At 43.5% G+C, this 21,703-nt stretch overlaps 1 protein-coding gene across 3 annotated transcripts in view; it reads left to right on the top strand.

The window, feature by feature from the left end:
• serpinh2 (serine (or cysteine) peptidase inhibitor, clade H, member 2) overlaps positions 1-18,552 on the top strand; it is a 96,028-nt gene extending 77,476 nt beyond the window's left edge. Inside the window, exons 1-5 of one of the 3 annotated variants that reach the window (XM_063900791.1) lie at positions 4,320-4,451; positions 5,000-5,619; positions 10,061-10,153; positions 10,674-10,906; positions 17,358-18,552. In XM_063900791.1, coding sequence (XP_063756861.1) covers positions 5,007-5,619; positions 10,061-10,153; positions 10,674-10,906; positions 17,358-17,660 — 1,242 coding nt within the window. In that variant the 5' untranslated portion in view covers positions 4,320-4,451; positions 5,000-5,006 and the 3' untranslated portion in view covers positions 17,661-18,552. Of the gene's footprint in view, positions 1-4,319; positions 4,452-4,601; positions 4,683-4,999; positions 5,620-10,060; positions 10,154-10,673; positions 10,907-17,357 lie in introns of those variants that run through there. The other 2 variants (XM_063900792.1, XM_063900794.1) reach the window with 2 other exon arrangements.
• The last annotated feature ends 3,151 nt before the right edge of the window (positions 18,553-21,703 follow it).

Below are 21,703 nucleotides of genomic sequence, written 5' to 3'. Positions count from 1 at the left end.
ATCAAAAAAGTGAACATGTTGATTTATGGATTCTGAGCCTGACTGATGTGAGTCCCAGGTGTGTGGCGGTTACTTGGGGGCGTGGTAAAGAGCAATATTTAATTCCTATAAAGATACTTGTCAACACTTGCTTGAAGCAGCTGTGTACTCTTGTGGGTGCTTGGCATTTTCTTTCCTCCCTGACTCACTGATCACATTAAAAGCCACTTATTTGCCTTCCTCTCTGGGTGCATGTGTTCCTGTAAAGATGTGTACCCTTGCCTTTTTACTTTTGTGTATCAAGTTTGGTTAATTTATAGGAGCGTCTAATGAAAAAGGGGAGAGATACCAACTATTTTTTCAACACGTAACGGCACACAAAGAAAATCAAACACCACCCCCCTCTGTCTTGGCAGCTCAGTACACTTTCACAGGGCTTCAGGAAACATTTAAAGCTTATTGGAAACATTCGAGATGAACAGCAGATGTGTCTGTGATTTTGGCACTGTTCAACATGTTCACCCCGACCCCAACCGCCACTGCCCCCCTCACCTTTCTCTCCCACTGCTCCCTCTCTCTCTCTCCCCCATCGATTAAAAACACATATTCCTTTCCCTCCATCTGTCCAGCCATACCTCGTGTTGCCTTATAGAGTTTTGCCCTAGATTCAAAGTGATCTAAAAAACATCCCAGTTGGGGGACATGTTCATTCCCCTCTCCTCGAATCTCATCTAAAATGTTATTTTTAGAACCTCGGTTTAGAACTTTCTGTGTTCCAAAATGATTTATTGATATTTCTACTGTGTTTTTACTTAATTTGCCTTAGTTGTTTGTCAGCAGATAACAATTAAGAACATTTAAATCCTATACACAAGTGCAAGGGTCAAACTCCTGATGACCTTTAAATATTCCTGTATTATGTTTCCCAGCTTTTGAAAAGTCAAAGTTTGGCGCAAGATCTCCAGCAATGGTTAAGCTAGGGAAAGGCTTCAAGAAAAATCATGGTTGCAGCTTAGCAGCTTGGCCAGACATTAAGTAAGAGCCCTAATTTGAAAGGACCACAATGGAACTTGCTGTAAACTAACAGGGCCCTGTGGGTTCATGGACGGGGCCCAAACCGGCTCTGTACTAGTTGAAACAGACCTGAGCTGATGACAGACAGGCAGACCAGAACTGACGAGAACAGGGGCTCCCATGTTACATACTGTTTGTTCTGTACTGACTCCAAAAAGTGCGAGACACGGAGGGACGGGACGGCATTTAGACAGCGTTGGAAAGCGAGAAGGAGCAGGGGAGAGATGGGAAAAGAGTAGGAGTAGGGGTGAAAGGAGTGGAGAACTAGAGAGGAAATGGGTCGACAGTGAGTAAGGGGAGGTGGAAGAAAGGGTGGGAGAGGGAAGCGGCTGTGGGAGGACACTTTAATATATTCATAAGAAAAGTTTGAGTTTTTGTTTTAGGTACTGTAAAGGGCTTCAGTCTGCTTTATGTTTCAGAAATGTCACTTGTCTTCCAGGCAAGGGAAAGGGAGGAAATATATGTGTGTGTGGAGCCCCCAGAGGTTGGAGGAGTACAGAGGGAACTACTTAAACCTCAGGCACAGTGACAAGGAGGGATGGATGAAGGGAAAGAGGAACTGAGTGAAAAGGATTCTAAGAAAGCAGGGCTAATGTATTGCAAAGTAAAATATTCAATTTTAGAAACAGTGAAGGGATAGTGAGGGGTAGAATAAAATAAAGCTGTAATATGTGTTTTGAGGAGAAAATGAATAACGCATGGGGAAGGACAGTATAGCTGTAGGCCAGTGTGCAGTGACCGTAACAGCCTTCATTGAAAGGTGTTGATTCTGAAAGCGAGCCTAAGAGCCTCAAGCGTTTGACCTCAACAACAACCTAGAACAATGGCCACATAAACTGATAACACGTACGGGGAACTGAAACGTTTACTGCCCGAAACAATGACATCTTGAGCTGGAAAACTGAATCAGGGCTCCAGGCTTGAACGAGGTGAGGGGAGGTGAGGGCGAACATTAGGGCATGGTGCGATGAGATTTGGTGGTGCATTGTGGTGAAAGTGCATCCCTTTATAAATCCCCAGATGCACAACCCACTGACCGGGAGTCTTCTGCGGTTACCAACCAATTCCCTCAGGGACTCGTTAATCGGCGGATCAAGCCCTGTTTTTTATGAATCACCTGCACTGCAATATATGTCACTGCTCATTACTGATGAAACTGACTTTGATGTTGCGCTGGGGGGTCCCAGGAGGGGGCTGTGACTCCTGCGGTGACGGTTAAGACCTTTGACGTTGCACACATCGACTCATCTCCACTTACATGCGTACATGCTGTGGATACAGCCTCAACGCCATTAACCAATGTGTGTGTTTCTCTTAAGTCCAGCAGTGGCTCAGTAGGGGCTTGGACTGGGAATCGTAGGGTCACCGGTTCAAGTCCCCAAACAGACTTGAAATATGGAAAGTGGACTGCTACTTGGAGAGGTCCCAGTTCACCTCCTGGGCCCTGCTGTGGTGCCCTTGAGCAAGGCACCGGACATCTCCAATCCCCCGCTGCACGGTAGTTGCCCACTGCTCCTAGTACTAGGATGGGTTAAATGCAGAGGACCAATTTCACTGTGTGTGCTCTGCTGTGTGCATGTATGTGACAATAAAGAGGGTTTCATCCTCTGATTCTTCTTAAGGGATGCAGTTTCACGTTTGCTGTAAGCACAGTTTGACATATGCTGTTTTAATGCCTCTCTTTTCAGTGTAGATGTCCAATAATTAAATAATCTGTGTCTTATTTCCCAGGAAGTCTGATAACTACGTGTCTGCGATGGAAGCGTGTGTGTGTTTGCAAATGAGACAGAGAGCAAGAGTGGCAGCTCAGTGTGTGTTTGCGAGTTCTGCTGTGAATGTGTTCCAGATAGTGCTGCTGATGGTTATCTTTCGGAGAGAGCTCTATTGATTTGGCTAGGGTAAATAATTGGTTGGGTCTACAAGCTGTCATGTTCGGGCTGATTGCTGAGCATTGGTGGTCTCAAGCAGTTATCTTCCTCCATATCCCTCTTTGATCCTTCTCTAGCCTCCTTAGTCTATCTCTACATTTATCGATTAAGACCTCATATGACCATTCTCCATCTTTCAATTTGGACAATAATCCTTGTCCCGAAGCTGTGGGTAACAAGTTATCTGCTCTACACTCCTTGTCCTGCTGTAGAGGGAGGGAAAGTACAATTTGGGAAGGCGAGAAACAGGAAAAATGACGAGAATACAGAATGAGGACATTTGGAAGGGTCAGACGAACAGACTTGCATGGTCTGTCCTACTTTTCCTTGACAGTGGACCACATTAGTATGCAAAGTGGGCTGGGGCGAGTGTAAGGGTCTCCTGGGAGTGGGTGGAAGTCACCTGCAAGTGTTATTTCATTAGGCTAACTAAAAATAAATAATATGGAAGAGCTGTTTTAAACGTTAAAGTGTACATGCCCATTCCCTTATTAGTATCACACTAAATGTTACACTAAATCCCATCTTAAAACCCCTCATGTGGATTTGCCTGGATCAAGCTTCTGCCTGCTGGCTCTGTGGTCTATTTCCTCTCCACTGGGAGGGCTGGGTGTCAAGTTTGCGAGTCCCTGGCCCACATGCTGCAACCTCTCAGGGTCACTGAGCTGAGGCGATGAGAAGACCATTAGCGACCCCGCTTGAATGGCTTTGGGAACTACAACCCCCACTGAGCCAGGAACAAGAGGCTTTATTATCCAGGCAAACCCACAAACCTTGCGTTTAAAAATGTAGGGAGAAACGCCTCATTTATTGCAACTGGTGGATTTTTGTTCATTTAAAAAAACTATAGCAGGCCCAACATTACATGCACATAATTCCTGCCAAACTCACAGGGAACCTCTGTAATATACCCCTACAGGGACTTTGACATATTTAATTATGGTTTTGTAAGGCATAAATGTACCGCAGCTGACTTTAAAGCGACCCAAGATTTTCTCTTGTGGTTAGCTTTTATAATAGATTCTACATATTTTTTTATACACGAAGTTGCGTATTAAGCCAAGTATTGGTGCAATAAAATTGAGTTAATGTAATGCTTGAAACATGGGTTCGGCTTTGAAACAGAACGGGCTTTTATAGTGCTTTTATACAGTATGAGACTCAGCCTAAAACCACTGTGGTTATGTACCTATGTATTTTGGGTCGTATTTAGTAAAAGTTATACGAAATGTTTCTTAAGCTTTAATTAGCACCGTTAAACTCAAATAGTGCTCAGTGGCAGTTTAAACAGGACTCGTGAACGTTTCTGGAAAAACGGAACTCTTTCCCGGGATGAAGTTGAGGGGAGACGGTAAACTTCCTCCGTCAGCTGCCACGTACAAACTCACTCACAACCCCACTTCCTCTGGAGGACGTAGCTTAAAAAAGGAGCAGCAGCGAAGGAGAGGGATACACTTGAATTAATTAACGGTAACTTTAAACAAATACGCTTTTTCCGTCTTTCCTTTTCGCCTGGAGGTCTTGGGAAATCATAACAGAGTGGGCTGGACCAGACGGCAGATGTTAGCCGTCAGTCCTGTCACCGGCTCGCAGATGAGTGTTTTTTTTTTTTTGTAGTAAGGCACGATAGAGAAACGCCAATGCTAAAAAGCTTCCTTCGAAACTTCAGAGTTAATTGTCACACTGGTTTTCCCGCAGCGGGTGAGATAATAACCGTGTTGCCAAGTGGGAGGAATTTACAAAATCAAGTTGTGGCTCTGTAGGAGCTGGTACTGCTGTTTGCACAAGTAGTTGTCTTTTTACAGCAGAGAGGGAACCCTTAGGCTGTGTTTATATTGCTTTATCTCAAATATGAACAGAGCAATAACAGCATGACTAGCAATTACACTGTTAAATATCCGTTAAAATATAGGTTTTAAATATAGCTATATCTTGTTGTTATAAAAGTAAGGAATGCATTCTCTTCATGAATCTCTTTGATACTCATTATTTTACTGACTCTCCTCTCTTTCCTCTAGATCTACCATGTTCCTCAGGCTTCCTGTCTATATCCTCATATCTTTGCCAGTTCTTCTGGTGCAGGGCAGCACTGCTGTTTCATCCAAGCAGAGCCCTGCACCCCGCCCGCCTCCCCCCCTTGGTGACCCCAGCTGGGCTCTTGGTCTGCACCTGTACAAGGCCCTCCGCTCTGACTCCAGCTCTGAGAACGCCGTCTTCTCCCCTCTGCTGGTGGCCTCCTCACTCGGCGCGCTGTGTGGAGGCTCAGCAGGCACCACTTCCAGCCAGCTCAAAGCCCTCCTCAAGACTACGACCCCCGCCAAGGCTGGAGCTGAAGACCTTCTGTCTGAGGCGTTGAAGAGCTTCACTAAAGCTAATGGTACCAGCTTTCACCTGCACGTGTCTTCAGCCCTGTTTTCAAAGCAAGCTCCTCCAGTGAGCCAGTCATTTGTGAAAGAGAGCCAGGCCAGGTTCAGACTGCAGCATCAGTCTCTGGGAAAAGGAGACTCCAAAGCTGACCTGAAGCAGCTCCATGGCTGGGCTAAGGCTGGGCTAGGGGGGCAGGAAGGAGCTCCTTTGGCAGATCAAATCCAGACTAAGGCTGGAGCTCTGATACTGGCCAATGCACTGCGCTTTAAAGGTATGTATACACAATGCAGAATAATTACATATGTTTACGAGTTGACCTCTTCTTACTCACTTAACCATCCTCATAGGGCTGCAACTACACTTCCTATTGTTCGAGATTATGAATTTGTTCATAACATTTTAGAAAATAATGAAAAATTACCATTTTCATTTATCAAAGTCAAAAGAGATATATTTAAAGGGCTTTTTTGTTACCCAAAGCCCAAATATATTCAGTTTATTAAATTAATAAAACAGAGAAAAGCAGGATATCCCATAGTTGAGAGACTGAAATCATGATGTTCTCCTTATTTGCTTGAAAAATTACTATAACAATTATCTTTCATCAAAATAGTTGACGATTAATGAAATCTATTTGTCCACTAAACTCTGCAGCTCTAACCTATGTTTGATATAACGGTAGCGGTTGAGAAAAGATTCTCATAAAAGAAAATGCAAACAAGTCATCATTCGTCACTGTATCCAAAACAGCCATGACCGTGACTCTTAATGATTCAACTTTTATAGCCAAATGAATATTTTATTATGTTGCGCACCCAGTGGCATAACCGCCTGGCTGCAGACCCGTAACACAGCAGCCTGGCTGGACTGAGTAATGCTGAATTAGACTGGTGTGCGTGGTAATTGTGGAGTCATTTCTAATTATGCAATGTCTCTGTATTGATGTTGTTTGCTGCATTGGATGAGAAGTCTTAGAATATTAATGTGGCGTACAATTTCCAGTGTTCAGACAGCACTGATAGCCTACACACCACTTTGCCTATTACATTGTGTGTGCCAGCATGCCCACCTGAGTGCAGCGTGCATATCCGTGTGTGTGTATGCAGTGGACTCCAGCTGGTGGACACAGCAGATAAAGGATGATTCCGGGGCCTATCACTGAGAGCTTATTCATCTTCCATTGGGGGGTGATGTGTCTTCTTAAATAATTGAGTAACAAGTGTCCAGACTCTCTCCCTCGGTGTCATGCCTAGCATCTGTGCTCGAAGCGCTCCAAGTCTGCAGTGGCACGGCTTGGCCCGGATTTGTTCTTTGTTGAGCGCTGCAGTAGTAGAAGAAGAAGTAAATGTTTCCATTCGGATGCATTCAGTTGGAAGACACAATCTGCTTTTTATCAGTTGCATCTCTAAAAATCCATATAATCTTAAATTCATTATTCTGCCCTTTTCAAAAAGCAAGGTCAAAGAGTCACTAACTCTTCGAACTTTGATTGTAACTTTTATATCACTGTTCAAGGATGTCCGTGTTCGTTCAACTAGACGTTATGAGTCAAAGAAAAAGCAAATAGCCCATGTTCAAGACAACTTTTCAGGGATATAATCTACCATCTCTTTCTTCGTCTGAGCACAGCCAAAATTTCCATGCCTGCTGATCTCATTTTTGTTTGCCGTCTCCACAAAGGATGATGACGTGTTAGATACATCCTTCTGTTTCACTCGTTCTTTTTCTCTGTTTTTGTGCTTTTGTCATTGTTTTATCACGTGTCGGATCTACCCCTGTCTCCTCTTCCTCCACATGTCTCCTGTTCACGTCCTTATCTGCCTCCATCTGCCTCTTTTCCTTCTGTTTCCTCCTGCAGGTATTCTTTTTATTAGGTGCAAAGAAGGCGAGGCGGCTGAAGTAAAAACAGGCTGCCAACAGATAGACAGCCTTTTGAAAATAACATTCCCTGACAGACTATATACATTGATAAGCAATTTAATTAATTTCTCTTTTGTTTGATGTTTTGACTTCATTACCAAATTAGTTTTTTCTGTGAGCAGATTCTCAATGGTCGGTTCATTAATTTTGTGAAGGGAAATATACAAATTAGATTATACAGCAAATTGGAGCACACAAATTAGATTACGTCAAATTGGATTCCTTTAAGTTTTGATTCGTAACTCACAAGTGGTCGATAGTTTGCTCATACTAGCTCCCTGTGGATGCTTGTAACTTTTTTTATTTGTCTTTGATTTCACGGTCCTTAGGCAATTCATAGTGTGTGATAATGTAATGGTTTCAGAGATGTCGCCGGGTTTTCTTTTGGTACTGAGCAGTCGCCTGCTTCCTTGCCCGTTCCTGTTTGTTTCACTTCCCTTTAGTTAATTATTGAAGGGGATGAATAAAAAAAAAAAGCTCTTTGCTGTCCCTTCCTTCCCCGGGCTGTACACAGCATCCAAAGAAAGGGAAGGTCAGGGCCAATTAGTAGTGGAACATGTTTACAGTGGAGAGACGTTAAAAGCAAAGAGAACTACAAGAGCACTGCAGAGAAAGAGCAGCGCAGGGAGAGATTTCTGGGTGGGAAGGGGACAAAGAGACGCAGGATAAAGAGATGGGAGCAAAGTAAATAGCCAAAAAACGGAGGAAAGTAAAGAAAGGGTGGCCTGCTGAGAGAGCCAAGGAGATTGACAGACAGTGCAGGGACCTAAAAAGGCCTACCTTGGGAGTTCCAGTCCACACTAGTTAATTAATTCAGGCTTTGTTCCTGTTTTAGACAAACAAACACTGGAGACGGAAGAGGAAAACTAAGATTGTGAATGAAAAGAAAAAGGGGAAACTTATACACAAGATAACACGGCAACGCGGGGAACTAGAAGAGGAAAGAAAAGGCGAGAGAGGACAACAAGTCCCCACTTATTTTACCTCTAATAATAGCTTCTGAAATACCACAACTTCTTGTAATCAAAAGTTGATGAGGAAGCGAAGGGAGCGGGTCTGTCTCATCGATCCTCCTCTGGATTTGGCTTCAAGTTTACAGTATGAATTGGTTAGTCTGTGAGCTATTGGATTTCTTGGCTGTGCATTTTTCTCATTGTTTATCGTTGATGGATATTAATGGATTCAGCTTTCGAGGGATCTCTCCGCTACAGTGCTGTCCTATAAAAGGGGATAATGTAGTGCAGGCCCTTCCGGTCCAGACACAACCACACACTGAGTTTGCTGTGCAGCACGGTGAGGTCATTAGAAGCACACAACTCAAGCATGTATACATACTGCGGAGGGGTTATTCCTCATTATGACATCATTCCAGCAACACGGCTGCCACTTCAGGTAATCTTCAACCAGTTGTTTTTGAATTCCAGCACGATCATGTTTCAATCTCCGATGTTACAGGAAGCGGAGCGAATGTCTGTGACTTGCGCTAGCATGCCTGGAAGGGGAACTCACATGTTGGAGCTGTAATGCTGTGATTTGTTATTGGCTGAAGCACAATGAGGGCTGGGGGCTTTTTGGGAAGGGCAGGAGCAAGAAGTCTTTTAATTGATCAACATAATATTCATCCACAATTTGGGAAGTCTATTTAAGGTGGCTCCAGTTTAACACAAGTTTAGTGTAATCAGCATAAAGATTTCCAGTCAGCCCATAAAAACTGTTTTATTGCCTCTGGAGCTTTCCAAAGCCTGAAAAAGACATCACGGATGACTCAATCGGGGCAGTAGGAGTTAAATCTTTATAATTTCAAAATGTTTTTGAAAAATATACTGAACTAAACATGGTGTCATTCATTTTGAATCTGCGATGTGACCTCGCCTCAATTAAATGAAGTGCAGTGCTTAATATAGAGTATCTTTTGAAGTCATTTATCCAGCGAACATTACAAACATTTAAATGACAAAGCATATTTGGCATGTCTGGGTTTACTCTATTTAATTTATGACTCAGAATCCACAAAAGGGCTTCGTTTTATATTTACTTTTAAATTGAATTTCTCCACTTGAAGCTGTCTCTGGGTTCTGGGAACATGCACGTCATTTTCTCTGTTTTCTGACTTTTTGACGCTTAATGGATTATCGATGGAGAATAGAAAGCCTTAACAATAGATTCATTGACACAGCCAAGCATTAAAACTAGACTTTTATCAGAGCAGATGAACCATTAGATTTCTTTGGCCTTCTTGCACCTTAGTATTGTGTCAGAAGTGTATTAATCGATAATTGATGATGAAAATGATCATTAACTGCAGCGTCAGACGTCACTCAAAGAGTGACATGAGTACAAGTCATAATCTGTCGACCTGCTCACTCCATACCTGCACCATTGAATGGCCCAGCGGCTTGGGGAGTGTATTGTGAGGTTATTACAACAGTAATTCCACCACTCTCAGCCTCTCCTAAATTGACAGCTGTCAGGGGGTTAGCAGGGCCAAGTGGGCTGTGGTGAGCAGTGAATAGGACCATGTGGCCTTAAGGACCTCATAACTGCCTCAGTATAGCACTCCGCTCGGCAGCTTTGAGAAGAGTAGACGCTTTATGAGGGGCAGTACATATTGATGATTCATGAGCAGTGTCAGCTGTCACCGTGCGTGAGGTCGGAATGTATTTTATGAACATGGCATTGTTTAACCTAGCATCCACTACTTTACCGCTTTCAATCATTAAGTCTTTCCTCACAGGCTTACATGTCTGTTGCTCTGCATTCAAAATGTCCTCTGCTTGTTTGTGTTTGCTCAGGGCTGTGGGAGAGAGAGTTCAGCGAGGGGAGCAAAGATCTTCGAACCTTCCTGGGGAAGAAGTACACCAAAGTGGTGATGATGCACAGAGCAGGTAAAAAAAACACACACGGTCTGCTGCTACTGACCTCCTGCCAGCAAACAAATGCAGCAATTTCACTTGTAAAATGGTTTGAACATCTGTGACATCCACATCTGCGGCTTTCCAATTTTTCACTGTGTGTCTATAATTTATTTAACACGCTTTTAATATTTAATATATTGTCTAACAACAAGGAGGAGGACATTCCTGCAGTCGCAGCAGTAAAAGATGTTAGGGAGCTAACTTTACTCTCCATTCTACTTATTTTTTATGTAATGTAAACATTATTTTGCTCATCTTTTTTCAAGCTGTCTAAGGTTGCATTCACATTAGTGGTTTTATCCCACCTCTGTTTGGTTTTTTTCTGCTGTAGTTTCATATTTTTAGGCAGGTGAGAACTCGCTGCTAAACTTCCAAGAGAACCGCTGCTTCACATTTGACTGCTGAAAAGCAATAATATAACTTTATGGCAGATGTTCACCTTTCCTCTCTGATCTTCCTGTGCATGCATCCGCCTGCCACTGTCTTCCAGGTTTGTACCATTACCATGAGGACGTGCAAAACATGGTGCAGGTTCTGGAGGCGCCCCTATATGGGGGCAAGGTCAGCATGGTGCTCCTCATGCCCTTCCATGTGGAGGATCTGGGGAGGATGGAGAAGCTTCTGACCCCCGAGCTTTTGTCCAAGTGGCTGGAGAAGACCAACGTCACCAGTGTGTCCATCTCACTTCCCAAGGTCAACATCAGCAGCACGCTCAGTCTGCAGGTCAGTTCAACACACTTTTAGTTTAGTAAAAGGTTTAGTAAAAGGTATGTTAAACTTACAGTAGTTTAATGTCGTGTTCTTAGTATAAAAAACACAGCGGTACCTTAAATTAAGATGGAATAAACTTAACCTCATCCCATCTTTCTAACATTTTGAGTCCCAGGCTAGAGCGGTATCTCTGATGCTGGCTGTTCTGATATGTTTGAATGAAAGCTGTAGCCGATGTCTTTTTACTCACCTGATAGGCTGAGAAACTCTGCCAGGGGCTTCTTTGTGTCCCTGACTTTACAATGTAGCCCATCTGTGACTCCCAGCTTTTTAATACTGTCGTGGGATTTGACTGGATCCCTGCAGCAGCCTCAATTGTTTTCTATGTTATTACTTTCTATTTTTCATTTATATCCAGTGTCCACACACTGCATCAGCCTTCAATCCACCTTATACGGTTCCTTATATCTCCCCGATATCCATTCTCATTGTTTCCTCTTCATCCTCGCCTTTGGTTTATCTACGTCTCCTCTTCTTGGTTTTACGCTTCTGCCATTTATGTCCTCCCTCTGCCTCACTACTCTGCCTCCATGTTCATTTCTTCCTCTTTCTTGTCCATCTCAATACATTCGTCACCTGTGACCTATGTTTCTTTCCTAAATTTCTCTCTTCCTCTGCCTCTCAGTAACTGAATCAGTGGCCTGACTTGCCCCTTCCAGTTCATTGCGGGCTGACTTAGGCGAGTTTAAATGTCACTCCTTCCCACGCGTCTCCTCTCTCCCTTGAGGAGATGGGCATTGGGCTGAAACATCTTTCGGCAGGGAATCAGACCCTAGTATAAGGCCAAAAGGAGCCTGGAGATGACTATACCTCCTCAGTGGGCTTCCAAACCCTCCCGCAGACTTCCTTTCTCAGGAGCACAGAGGTCACGCCACCTGCCCAGCTGTTAGTCTGTGCTGCCCTCAACCTCAGAGCCAGCAGGAGGAGCCAGGAGGAGCAGCAGACAGACAGGCAGCAGCTTAGTGACTGCTGATGCTAATGTAAGTGCATGGGGCTTGTTAAGGTTCACACAGGCCAAACCAGAGGCTGTGTCGGTGGTCCTCAGACTGAAAGGTTGGAGATTTGTCGAGCTAGCATAAGAACACGTATCTGACCAGGCCACAGGGTCCTTAACACGGGGTGAGGTCACAGACAAGTTGCTACAATCACGCAGCATCCACACCGCTGAGAATATCCTGCTGATCTGGGTCAAGGCCAGAAGGAAGTTTCATTTTCAAGCTTTGTGCGCTTACCTTTCTGCAGTCATGGTGCGACAGGTTACCTTTTTTCCTTTGCAGTTTTATGTATGCGTCTCCTGATTTTTCGTAAGCCACATGATTCAAATACTTCTGGACCTTATCCCACTGAAACACTCCTACTTGCTTTTGAACTGTGGGTTCACTCAGTGGAGTTTCTTTTCTCACAAATCATATTCAAAGGGCAAGATTTGCCATTTTATCTGGCAGAAATGTTGGTCAGCATTGCCTGTTTGCATCCTGTTGCATCTTTACATTGACTCATACAGCTTCTAAAATGTGCACTGAGTCTGGACACACTCTTTGAGTCAGAGAGAGACAGTAGCTGGTTGGGAAAACATTGTGGATGAGTGAGAAAGACACAGTGAGAGAAAGGTTAGTTGAACCTGACAGACACACAGCATGTCAGTAAAACCCATTTCCTGAGGACAGGGTGCGCTGCCTGGAATCTATTACCACGGCCTCTGTAGATGTACATTGTAACCTCATCATGGACTGATGAAATCCACTTTGGCCTCTTTCTGGTTTAACAAACATCTCTGAAGAGTTGTGCTGCCATGTTATGCTGCTCGCCATGCCCTGAGGAACACGCTTTTGACATTAACATTGTCAGGGCGCTCTGGGGAAGGACGCTGTAATCTAGAACTAAAGCTTGAAACAACTCCCTTTGACACGGCCATGACTTAGCAGCGGAAAAACAAAATCCTCTTTTGTCTCTACGAGGGAGTTTGCCAGACGGAAGAAAAAATATTTACTCCTGGAAATAACTAAAAGCAGCTTTGCTCTGATTATGTAACCTAATCATGGATACGCACTTGAATATTTTGGCCTCTATTTCTCCGACTCTTCGAGAGTTGTCCGCCTCTGTTTGCTCTCTCGAGGAAAAGAAGGTGCATTTGAGGAATCATTATGAAAGGCTCTGTACAAACTCTCAACCCACTCCGATCTCATTCCATCCGTCTGTCCAGCCCCTGTGGCCAGCCTGCCATGTCATCCCTGACGATCATTTTTCCAATTGGGACGGGCAAATAATTGCTCATCACCGCGCGTTAACACTGTTTACCACTCTGTCTGTCAGGGCCTCGGACGGCTATGGACTCCTGGGATGAGAGGGCTGCATCTAGTCAAACAGATGATCATAGTAGCGCGTGTGTAACGTCTACCCTAACGCAAGTATATGCTGTGCAAGGACACAGATAAGAACAAACCAAATGAAGCACCTCTGGGTCATGTGGCACGGATTTGCAACTTCCAAACGCACCCATTCCCTCCCTCACCTCTGTCCTCTCCCTCTTATCAGTGCCACAGATCTAATTCCTTTTTGTAGGTCTCACATGTTACTATAATACTCCATCAGTCAGCGGCTGCACGTTGGCTCTGCTGACCTAAATAGGATTGACATTCGGATGGGAAGTGAGCAGGAGAGGTGGAGGATGACGAGGGGGGTCAATGATTGCTCGGGGACAAGGTTAAAAGTGTTTGAGAGTACTATAAATAACTGCAGAAATCTGCCTTTTCTCCTTCTCTCCGTCCGCCTATTTACGGTGTTCTCCTTCACTGAAGGGCAGACTTTGTCGGAGTCTGTAGTCGGAGAACTCTCTTAACAAGCCTGGCCCGGAGGTCACTGGATAAACCACCCTCATCTCTCTCTCTGTGTCTCTGATGCAGTGCTGACCAGGCCACACACACACATACACACACACACACACACACACACACACACACACACACACACACACACACACACACACACTAATGGTGAAGCTTGAGCTCCATCCTGGCTGTATCTCCAGCCTGTGACTAAGACATATGAGCGTGCACCGGAGAGCTCACTCAATCACGGATAATGAGGTCAAAAGGCCATCAAATATTTACAAGAGCACACTCGGCAGTATACAGTGTCGAGGGACAGCTGTTTTAACACAGCTACCTCAGCCCTGCATCATATGAATAATCAGTAGTGTTTCACGGCCATTAGGTGGATATCGCACACAAAGCTGCGGCTCCTTTTTTCCTTTTTCATTTGTGCTTAAGCAGCCCTGTGGAATGAAAATCATTACACGTATACGATTGAGTGAATGAGACACAGAGAGCCTGTTGTGCAAAAGAGGTAAAAGCCCATGTAAATAACACACCAGTAGTGGTATTGCTGACGAGACTCGATAAAGAAGCCTCAGGAGAGCTCATAGAAAGAGAGTTTTCTTCTTTCTTTAAAAGCTTGCATCAGATGTGTCCATAAAATGGAGCTGTTATGAAGCCAGGGCTATAAACTGCATGTTTCCACCCACACAGAATGTAAAGGGCAGTATTGATTTAAGCAGAACACGTCTGTAGTTGTTTAAGGCGGCGACAGTCTGCAAGTGTGATTCGTTAGCCAGAGGAGGAGTAAGCTGATGAGAGAGACACTGGTGAGAGATGAGAAGATTTTTACTCTTTTTCAATTATTGTTTTGTTCAATCAAAATGTTCAGTAGGTGTCACAGTTGGTTTGTTCTGGCTTATATTGACAGTGGATGGAAGAAAGCGTACTGTTTGTGTTGTTTAATAATGTATTTCTGCACAAATGAAGAGGCAGACAGGAAATGCTGTAGCTAACAAACAAAACAACAACACAAGTCATTTGATTTGCGAGTATTTGACCGATTTATTGTTTCAGACAGCTTTTTCCAGCTTCTTGTTTTTGATGATTTTCTATTTTGTACCCGTTGTGTATCATTGTAGACTGGATATTTTGGAGATTTAGACTTTTAGTCGTCAAAACAAGCTATTTTTAAGATGTCATATTGGGCTTTTCATAATAATAATTGGTTATTCATTGAACTATTTTCCAACAAATCATATACATAGTATTGTGTGGAATTAACCTAGTGCTGACTCGAATCAGTCTGTGGTCCTTTTTAATCTATTGTTAAGCAGGTGCTCCATTTGACTGTTCAGAAACATAACTCTTATGTTGGTTGAGATACTTACTATGTGCTGTGTGTAGTCTTCCCTCCTTTGGGTCACCCTACTGCTCCTTTCCCAGTTTAAATCCCTGATATAAAAAGTGCACAATTTAACAATAGTCTCCCTGTTTTATCTCCATTTTTCTTCTCATCTCTCTTCCTACAGTCATTATAAAGGCCGCTCTTACTTGCAGTGACTCCTCACAGATAGAGCTGTAACATGTCCCGGCTGCCACAACCTCTCTCCTTTAAACGCCCACTGGTTCACCCAACACGCTACTTAGTGGGCTCAGCCATCGAACTGAAATAATGTGATGCGGACTGGAGTAGTACACACCTGAGGGCCATGCTATCTCAGGCCCAGTTGGACTGCAGCACTGTAGGCTAAGTAAGACCTTCACACACACACATAGAGGAAACCACTAGCTGACAATGCCTGTGGCTGTAAATTCTTAGACAAATAGCTCATTGATGCTGTGCGCGACGCATCAGCAGTCCGCCCAGTGATGTTCCATCTAAGATTCATGTGGCGCTTCAGAGAGAAAGGGCACCTCCCAAAGGTTTTTCACACCATATAATGCAGTGCCACATCCCTCACGTGGCCTCCATAGGATCCTCTGGCACCTGGTCTGCTTCCCAACGTGCTGCCACAGGGTTCCTTCATTTTTAAACACCTTATAGCCTGAACAAAAGTTACCAAGTGTTCTTGCCCTGACAGGAGTGTTGGGGAGGTAGGTCATGTGGGGTTGGTTGGTACTATTTATATGCTTTACAGTGGCACCGGCACTACTGTGACACCCAGAAACCAGCTGCGTTTCCTCACACACTCGCACTCATTTGTCTTTAACAATTTGTGGAATCCACCCGGCTTCTGTTTCCTCGTTAGATAAGGGGTGTAAAAACCTGGAAATGATTTCAGATGGAGATCGAGAATTTGCCGAGAGCAATGGATACCGGGCCCCAGCCGAACTGTCAGACACAGAGAAGGATGAGGTGGGGAGGAAAAAAGACTGAGTTAGGAGCAGAGAGAGGGGATAAAATAGAGGCAGATGAGGGATGGGGACGCCAGGCTAGTGGCAGAGCAGCAGAGGAAGACAGTGATGTAGTGGTAGCGAGTGGAAGAAGAGAGGAAGAGTGGAGGAATAATGGATGAGGACAATAGAAGTGCATTACAGCAGGAGGTGTGTGTCTGTGTGGAGCGGGAGCTTTGCATGCAAACACTCAAATGGGATTGACAGATGCATACAACTGTATATACATCTACTTATTGCGTGTTTAGGCATAAGCCGACACGATCCAGCCTAACTTCCTTTCACATGCACATCCCAACTTTTAAGTAGAAAAGCAGACATTCTAAAAGGATTATAACAATTGTATTCTAGCATGTGGAAGAGAGCAGTTTCATACTGAGCTACAACAATGTGGTTTTGAAAAACAAAAGGCTTTCACCTAGTCAACTCTTCGACATGATTTACTGTTCGTGTCTGTCTGTAACACATACATCCAATAAAAGAGTTTAATCAGCAAGAAGTTGAACAATGCTAGACAAAACACAATCTTCACCCACTCATCTCCCTCTGCAACTTTTCCTCCAGTCGCGGCCTCCCACTCGCCCGCACAGTCTCACGCTCACACCCACACATGCTCTCATCTGGCCCCTGGAGGAGCCTGTCACCGTGAGTGGCCCTCTGCCATGGGAGGATAAACTACCTGTCATGACGACGGCTTTCTGTGGAATTCATATCAGAGCCAAAACAAAGGAGGTGCTGAGGGTCACGGGGCATCACTCTTAAATTATTCATCCACCGCTTCCTCCTTCCGTCTCCTCTCTGCCTGTCGCCCACTTTGTTCTGCCAGCTCACAACAAGGGCAACTGTCAGCCGCCTTCCCATCTCGAATTATTGGGATGGAAAGTAAATAAACAATACTATACAAAACTTCTTTAGAGAGGTTCCTGATTGACTGTTTTGGTGGGTTTATGTTTACATTCAACATGTGGCCGGGTTCAGTGCGGTTCCCCCGCTTCCGAGGGTCACAGCGTTATGACATTTTTAAATATATTTCCCCTCCTACTCGTTGTTTGGTCTCTTGCGTGCATAATTGATCAGTGTCCTGGCAGCTGCTTGATCGCACACACTTCTCTATTTAGTACCACCTCAAAGCTTTGGGGTAATTGATTCTGAGCAGTCCATAAATTCAATCACTCTGTGTTTCCTTGTTGCAGAAAGAGTTGTCCGCTCTGGGTTTGACGGAAGCATGGGACCAGAAGTTGGCCGATTTCTCCAGAGTGTCAGACAAGGGCAAGGGGAAACTCCACCTGGGGGGTGTCCTGCATTGGGCTTCCTTGGAGCTGGCTGCTCAAGCTGGGAAAGGAGGCACCAATGTAGACGAGAACGTAGAGAAGCCCAAGCTGTTCTACGGCGATCACCCCTTCATCTTCTTCATCAGAGACAACACTACTGGAGCCCTGCTGCTGATGGGAGCTCTGGACCAGGCGGAGGGAGAGGCCCTGCATGATGAACTGTAACACCCACAAACCTCTTTTCTTTTTCACGTCTTTATTTAGCTCTGTTTCCTACACACTCCTTCTCAAAGTCTAGGTTTGTAAGTTGAGACATTGTCATTCACTGTGGCACGCTATCACATCAGACTATGGCTGCCTGTCACACATTGACACTGCAAACTCTCGCTCTGACTGACACTGACATCCCCGACACCGACACACATGCTGACACCTACATGGCACGCATAAAAATACAGTAGAAGACGTTACTAAAGTTGACGGATTCAGGGGAAACACTAACTTGGAGAGACTCCCTGTATTTTGTCGTCACCCACAAAACAAAATGTCAAACAAGAATGCACTCACACACACTCACATGGTAGTAGTTACACTCAACACTCTGCAGCAAAGAACGTCAAAGCTTAATAATAATACCAGGCCAGGTGTGTGTGTGTGTGTGTGTGTGTGGGTGGGTGGGTGGTTGTGCGCTGACCCACAGATCAAGGGGTGCCCATTGCGGTGTTCTCGGGATGGCAGGGGCCTGAGGCAGGGTCCCCTGGGCTAGATCAGCAAAAGACTGATGGATCAACCGAGTGCTTATTGATGAGCCAGCTTAATGCTAATAGCCGTAATGAGTCTCAACGCCTGTCAACAACACGTAGAGGACGGGGATCCTTTTAATCTCTTAATACCAGCAGGGATCAATGACAGCGTTGCCCCAAGAACATGACTGACATCGCTTGACTTAAATGTAACGACTTACTACGTTTAGGGTGATTACAGCAATTCAAAGAGGTATTGATTTTTTTGTATATTTGTTTTTGAGCTCCATTGGGGATAGTGTTGATATGGGAATGACTGCTAAGGTGTATTATTTGAGGTGCATTTATTTAAAATAAATATTTCTGGAAATGCTTTACTGATATGTTTGTATTATATCCAAATATAATTTGCTTTGACTTCCACTGCTCCATCTTGCTTGACAGCACAGATGCAGGCTAAGATAGGAGGCTAAAAAAAACGTGCTTTTACCCTGAACTGAGTTGGCTGACATTGAGCCTCAAGGGTGTATGAAAACAGATTTAAAAACCCTGAAGCAGTTTCAGTTATTGAATTTTGAGGGACAACACACGATAGACACGCAGTGCTTAGAAAGGGCAACAACAACTTTGTCAACAGACTCAGCAAAAATGCTTTACAACTAGCAAATATAAAAGAAAATGTGTCTCGTATCTTGTGTATCAACACTTGATTCAATTATCATTTCAATTTCTACATTCTGTGGTGTTACGTTGTTATGCTGTCAAAGTCTAGTACCAAAGAAGGAAGTGTTTTATTGAATGTTAAATGCGTTACAGTGTAAGTAGGAGCCTCTAGAAACACAGCTGGCCCATCAGCACATCATTCATTCTCCAGTAACACCCCCATATTACAGCTTTGTTCCTAATTTAGCCCTCTGCACAGGTCTGCTCGGCAACCATAGGTGTGTGTGCTCTTGAACTGTTCGTGTGCGTTAGTATGTGAATAAAGCTACTACAATGACCTCTGCAGGGGCCTCCTGTGCGGCAGAGATTGTAAAGGGCACCGTTGTGCAGGTATACAGCTCACTGAATAAACCCAAGGGCCCCGTTCAGACAGGACTATGATGGATCCGAGGCCGTCTGCTGTGAGCACATCAATCCTGCTCGTTCCAACAGCAGCTCCCCGCTGACTCACCTTCACATTGCATTCAGTGCAGAACACTGACTAACACATACATGTCCATGTCTGCTCACAAAGACCAGGTAAGAAGGCCACATCTCTATGCAGAGTATATAAGGGTTTGTAAAACACGTCAATGTACTTATTGAGTGGTATTAGAGGGAATTTGCACATAAAAACATTCTTTTTCTGTCCTGTCTTTCTGTACACATTTTACAATTTTTGGTCCAGACACATTCTTTTTAGTAAGACTTCATTTTTATTAAGGGCCAAAATGTACAGCTATATTACAGGAACATCATGAGTTTCCAGGGGTCTGTGGGGTGAACCTTGAAATGCACACATGCTAATGTCTTAATTGTCCAGCTTAGACATGTATTATGTTTTTCTTGTGTTTTCATTTTTATTGAATTGATGTCACTAAGCCATACTTTGCACAAAAGAAATCTTTTATCTCCAGATTACAGCAGGCAGGGAACATTTCCAACTAATTAACACAAAGTAATTGGTAAACTAATAATTTGTGAAAGACCCTATAGGTTTTTGAATACAATTATCCATAAAATGAGTTATTAAATTTGTTTTCAAAAGGAGCATCTGTGGAAATGATCATGCCACCACGCTTGATATATACCACTATGAAACTGAGTTGTATTCAAACAGTTTTTTCGATTTATGTTGACAATTGTGTGTGTTTCTCTCTTCAGCACCCGGGAGCACCGTTTGTCCGATAGCAACAGAAACATTTTGGACAGGTAATTGAGTTGAGCTTGCAATACAAGCTGTGATGACTTGAAATCATCACCAACAGAGCTGCATCTCACTCTCACATGGAAGAAAAGGTTTGAAGAGAATTTAATGTTTATTCTCCGTTTTTAAATAAAACACGATTAAAGTGGGACCATGAACTCTCTGTCTTTTCCTGCTGCTGTGTATGACTGTTGGACTTCCAAAGTGGCAGAAAAGAGGGTGAGACCATGAAAGAGCACTCAGAGCAGTCAACCCAGTTACAGTACAGTACTTACCCTTTAGAGGAAATCATAGAAGTGGCTCGGCTCAACTAGGGGTCAAATGCTGACAGAAATGCTGCAGAGGCTTGTCTTGCTCCTGTTAAAAGCTTGAGATAGGTCAAAAATAAGAGGCAGGCATGTGATACATGGAAAACAGCAATGTCTTTTACTTGTGGTCGACCGTGGGGACACACACAGCCGACTGCCCGAGATCATTTTTAGATGTGGATTGAAACCTACCAGGGAAATTGGGAAAAAAAATATAATCTCACATGCACTTTCTCTGCTATTTAGATAACAAAATGGCCTTTAATGATCATAACAAGTGTTAACATAGCTTCAGCAAGGGTTCAGATTCTTAAATCTAGGACATGCCTTCCTGGTACTGTTTATTAAAATAAACCTAGTTTATTTTGTATAAATTCTGTAATTTTAGCAAATCTTATAAATAAATAATATTATTCTAATTTATTCTGAGATGCCAAAAATAAGATATCGTCCTGAAAACAAAATAGAAGCGATGCTGAATGAGACCGAAATGCAAAAAAACAAAGTTGTTGCATAATCAAAAATATGCCAAGGTTACAGACTGATACCTGAACTAATAATAAATCCATTTGTGTGCAAGCACAAGTGGATGAAGTATTCAGATCTTGTACTTGAGTAAAAGTAGTAAAACCACAGAAAAGAAAGTCATCCATTCAAAATGTAAAGGTAAAGGTATCAAAGCATAAATATGTAAAAGACCTCTTTCTTTCCAACAGCCAACAATCATATTGTAATATTATTGTGATTCATATCGTTATATTATTGTGGGCTAATATGTTGTAGTGATCTAATACCTTTCATCTTAACCAATAATATAACATGATCAATAATATATATATATTTTTTATTTATATGGGTCTGTAAAAGGTTTAACATCACTACAGTGAGTCCGTTTTGAGTTGTTTGAAAATGAACAAACGTTATGAGACGTATTTATAAAGATAGCAGTACGGTGGCCCAGAGGGATCAAGCCACTGCACCCGAAAAGACAAATCACGAGCATGGACACATCTTGACCGATTTGGCGACAAATGCGCAGGTGAGAACATTATTGTAGTAAAAGAAATAAAGAAACATTACAATCGTCTCGCTAAATAACTAACTTGACCGATAAGGTGGTTGCAGTGAAGTAGTAAAAGGCGATAAAATAACTATGTTTGCCTCGTTAAGCATGTGAGTTGTATGTTGGCTTATGTTAGCTGCTAGCTACAGGTAAAATAACAGTTAAGTGGCTAATAATGTTGGCTAAACTCATCACTCTTAAGCTATACTAGTCCTGTGTACCTTTTTATTTGGAGTAACCATGTG

Source organism: Eleginops maclovinus, chromosome 14, assembly GCF_036324505.1.
Source record: "Eleginops maclovinus isolate JMC-PN-2008 ecotype Puerto Natales chromosome 14, JC_Emac_rtc_rv5, whole genome shotgun sequence".
NCBI classification, from domain to species: Eukaryota; Metazoa; Chordata; class Actinopteri; order Perciformes; family Eleginopidae; genus Eleginops; species Eleginops maclovinus.
Note: the sequence above shows the minus strand (reverse complement) of the source record. Positions and strands in the feature narration are given on the sequence as shown.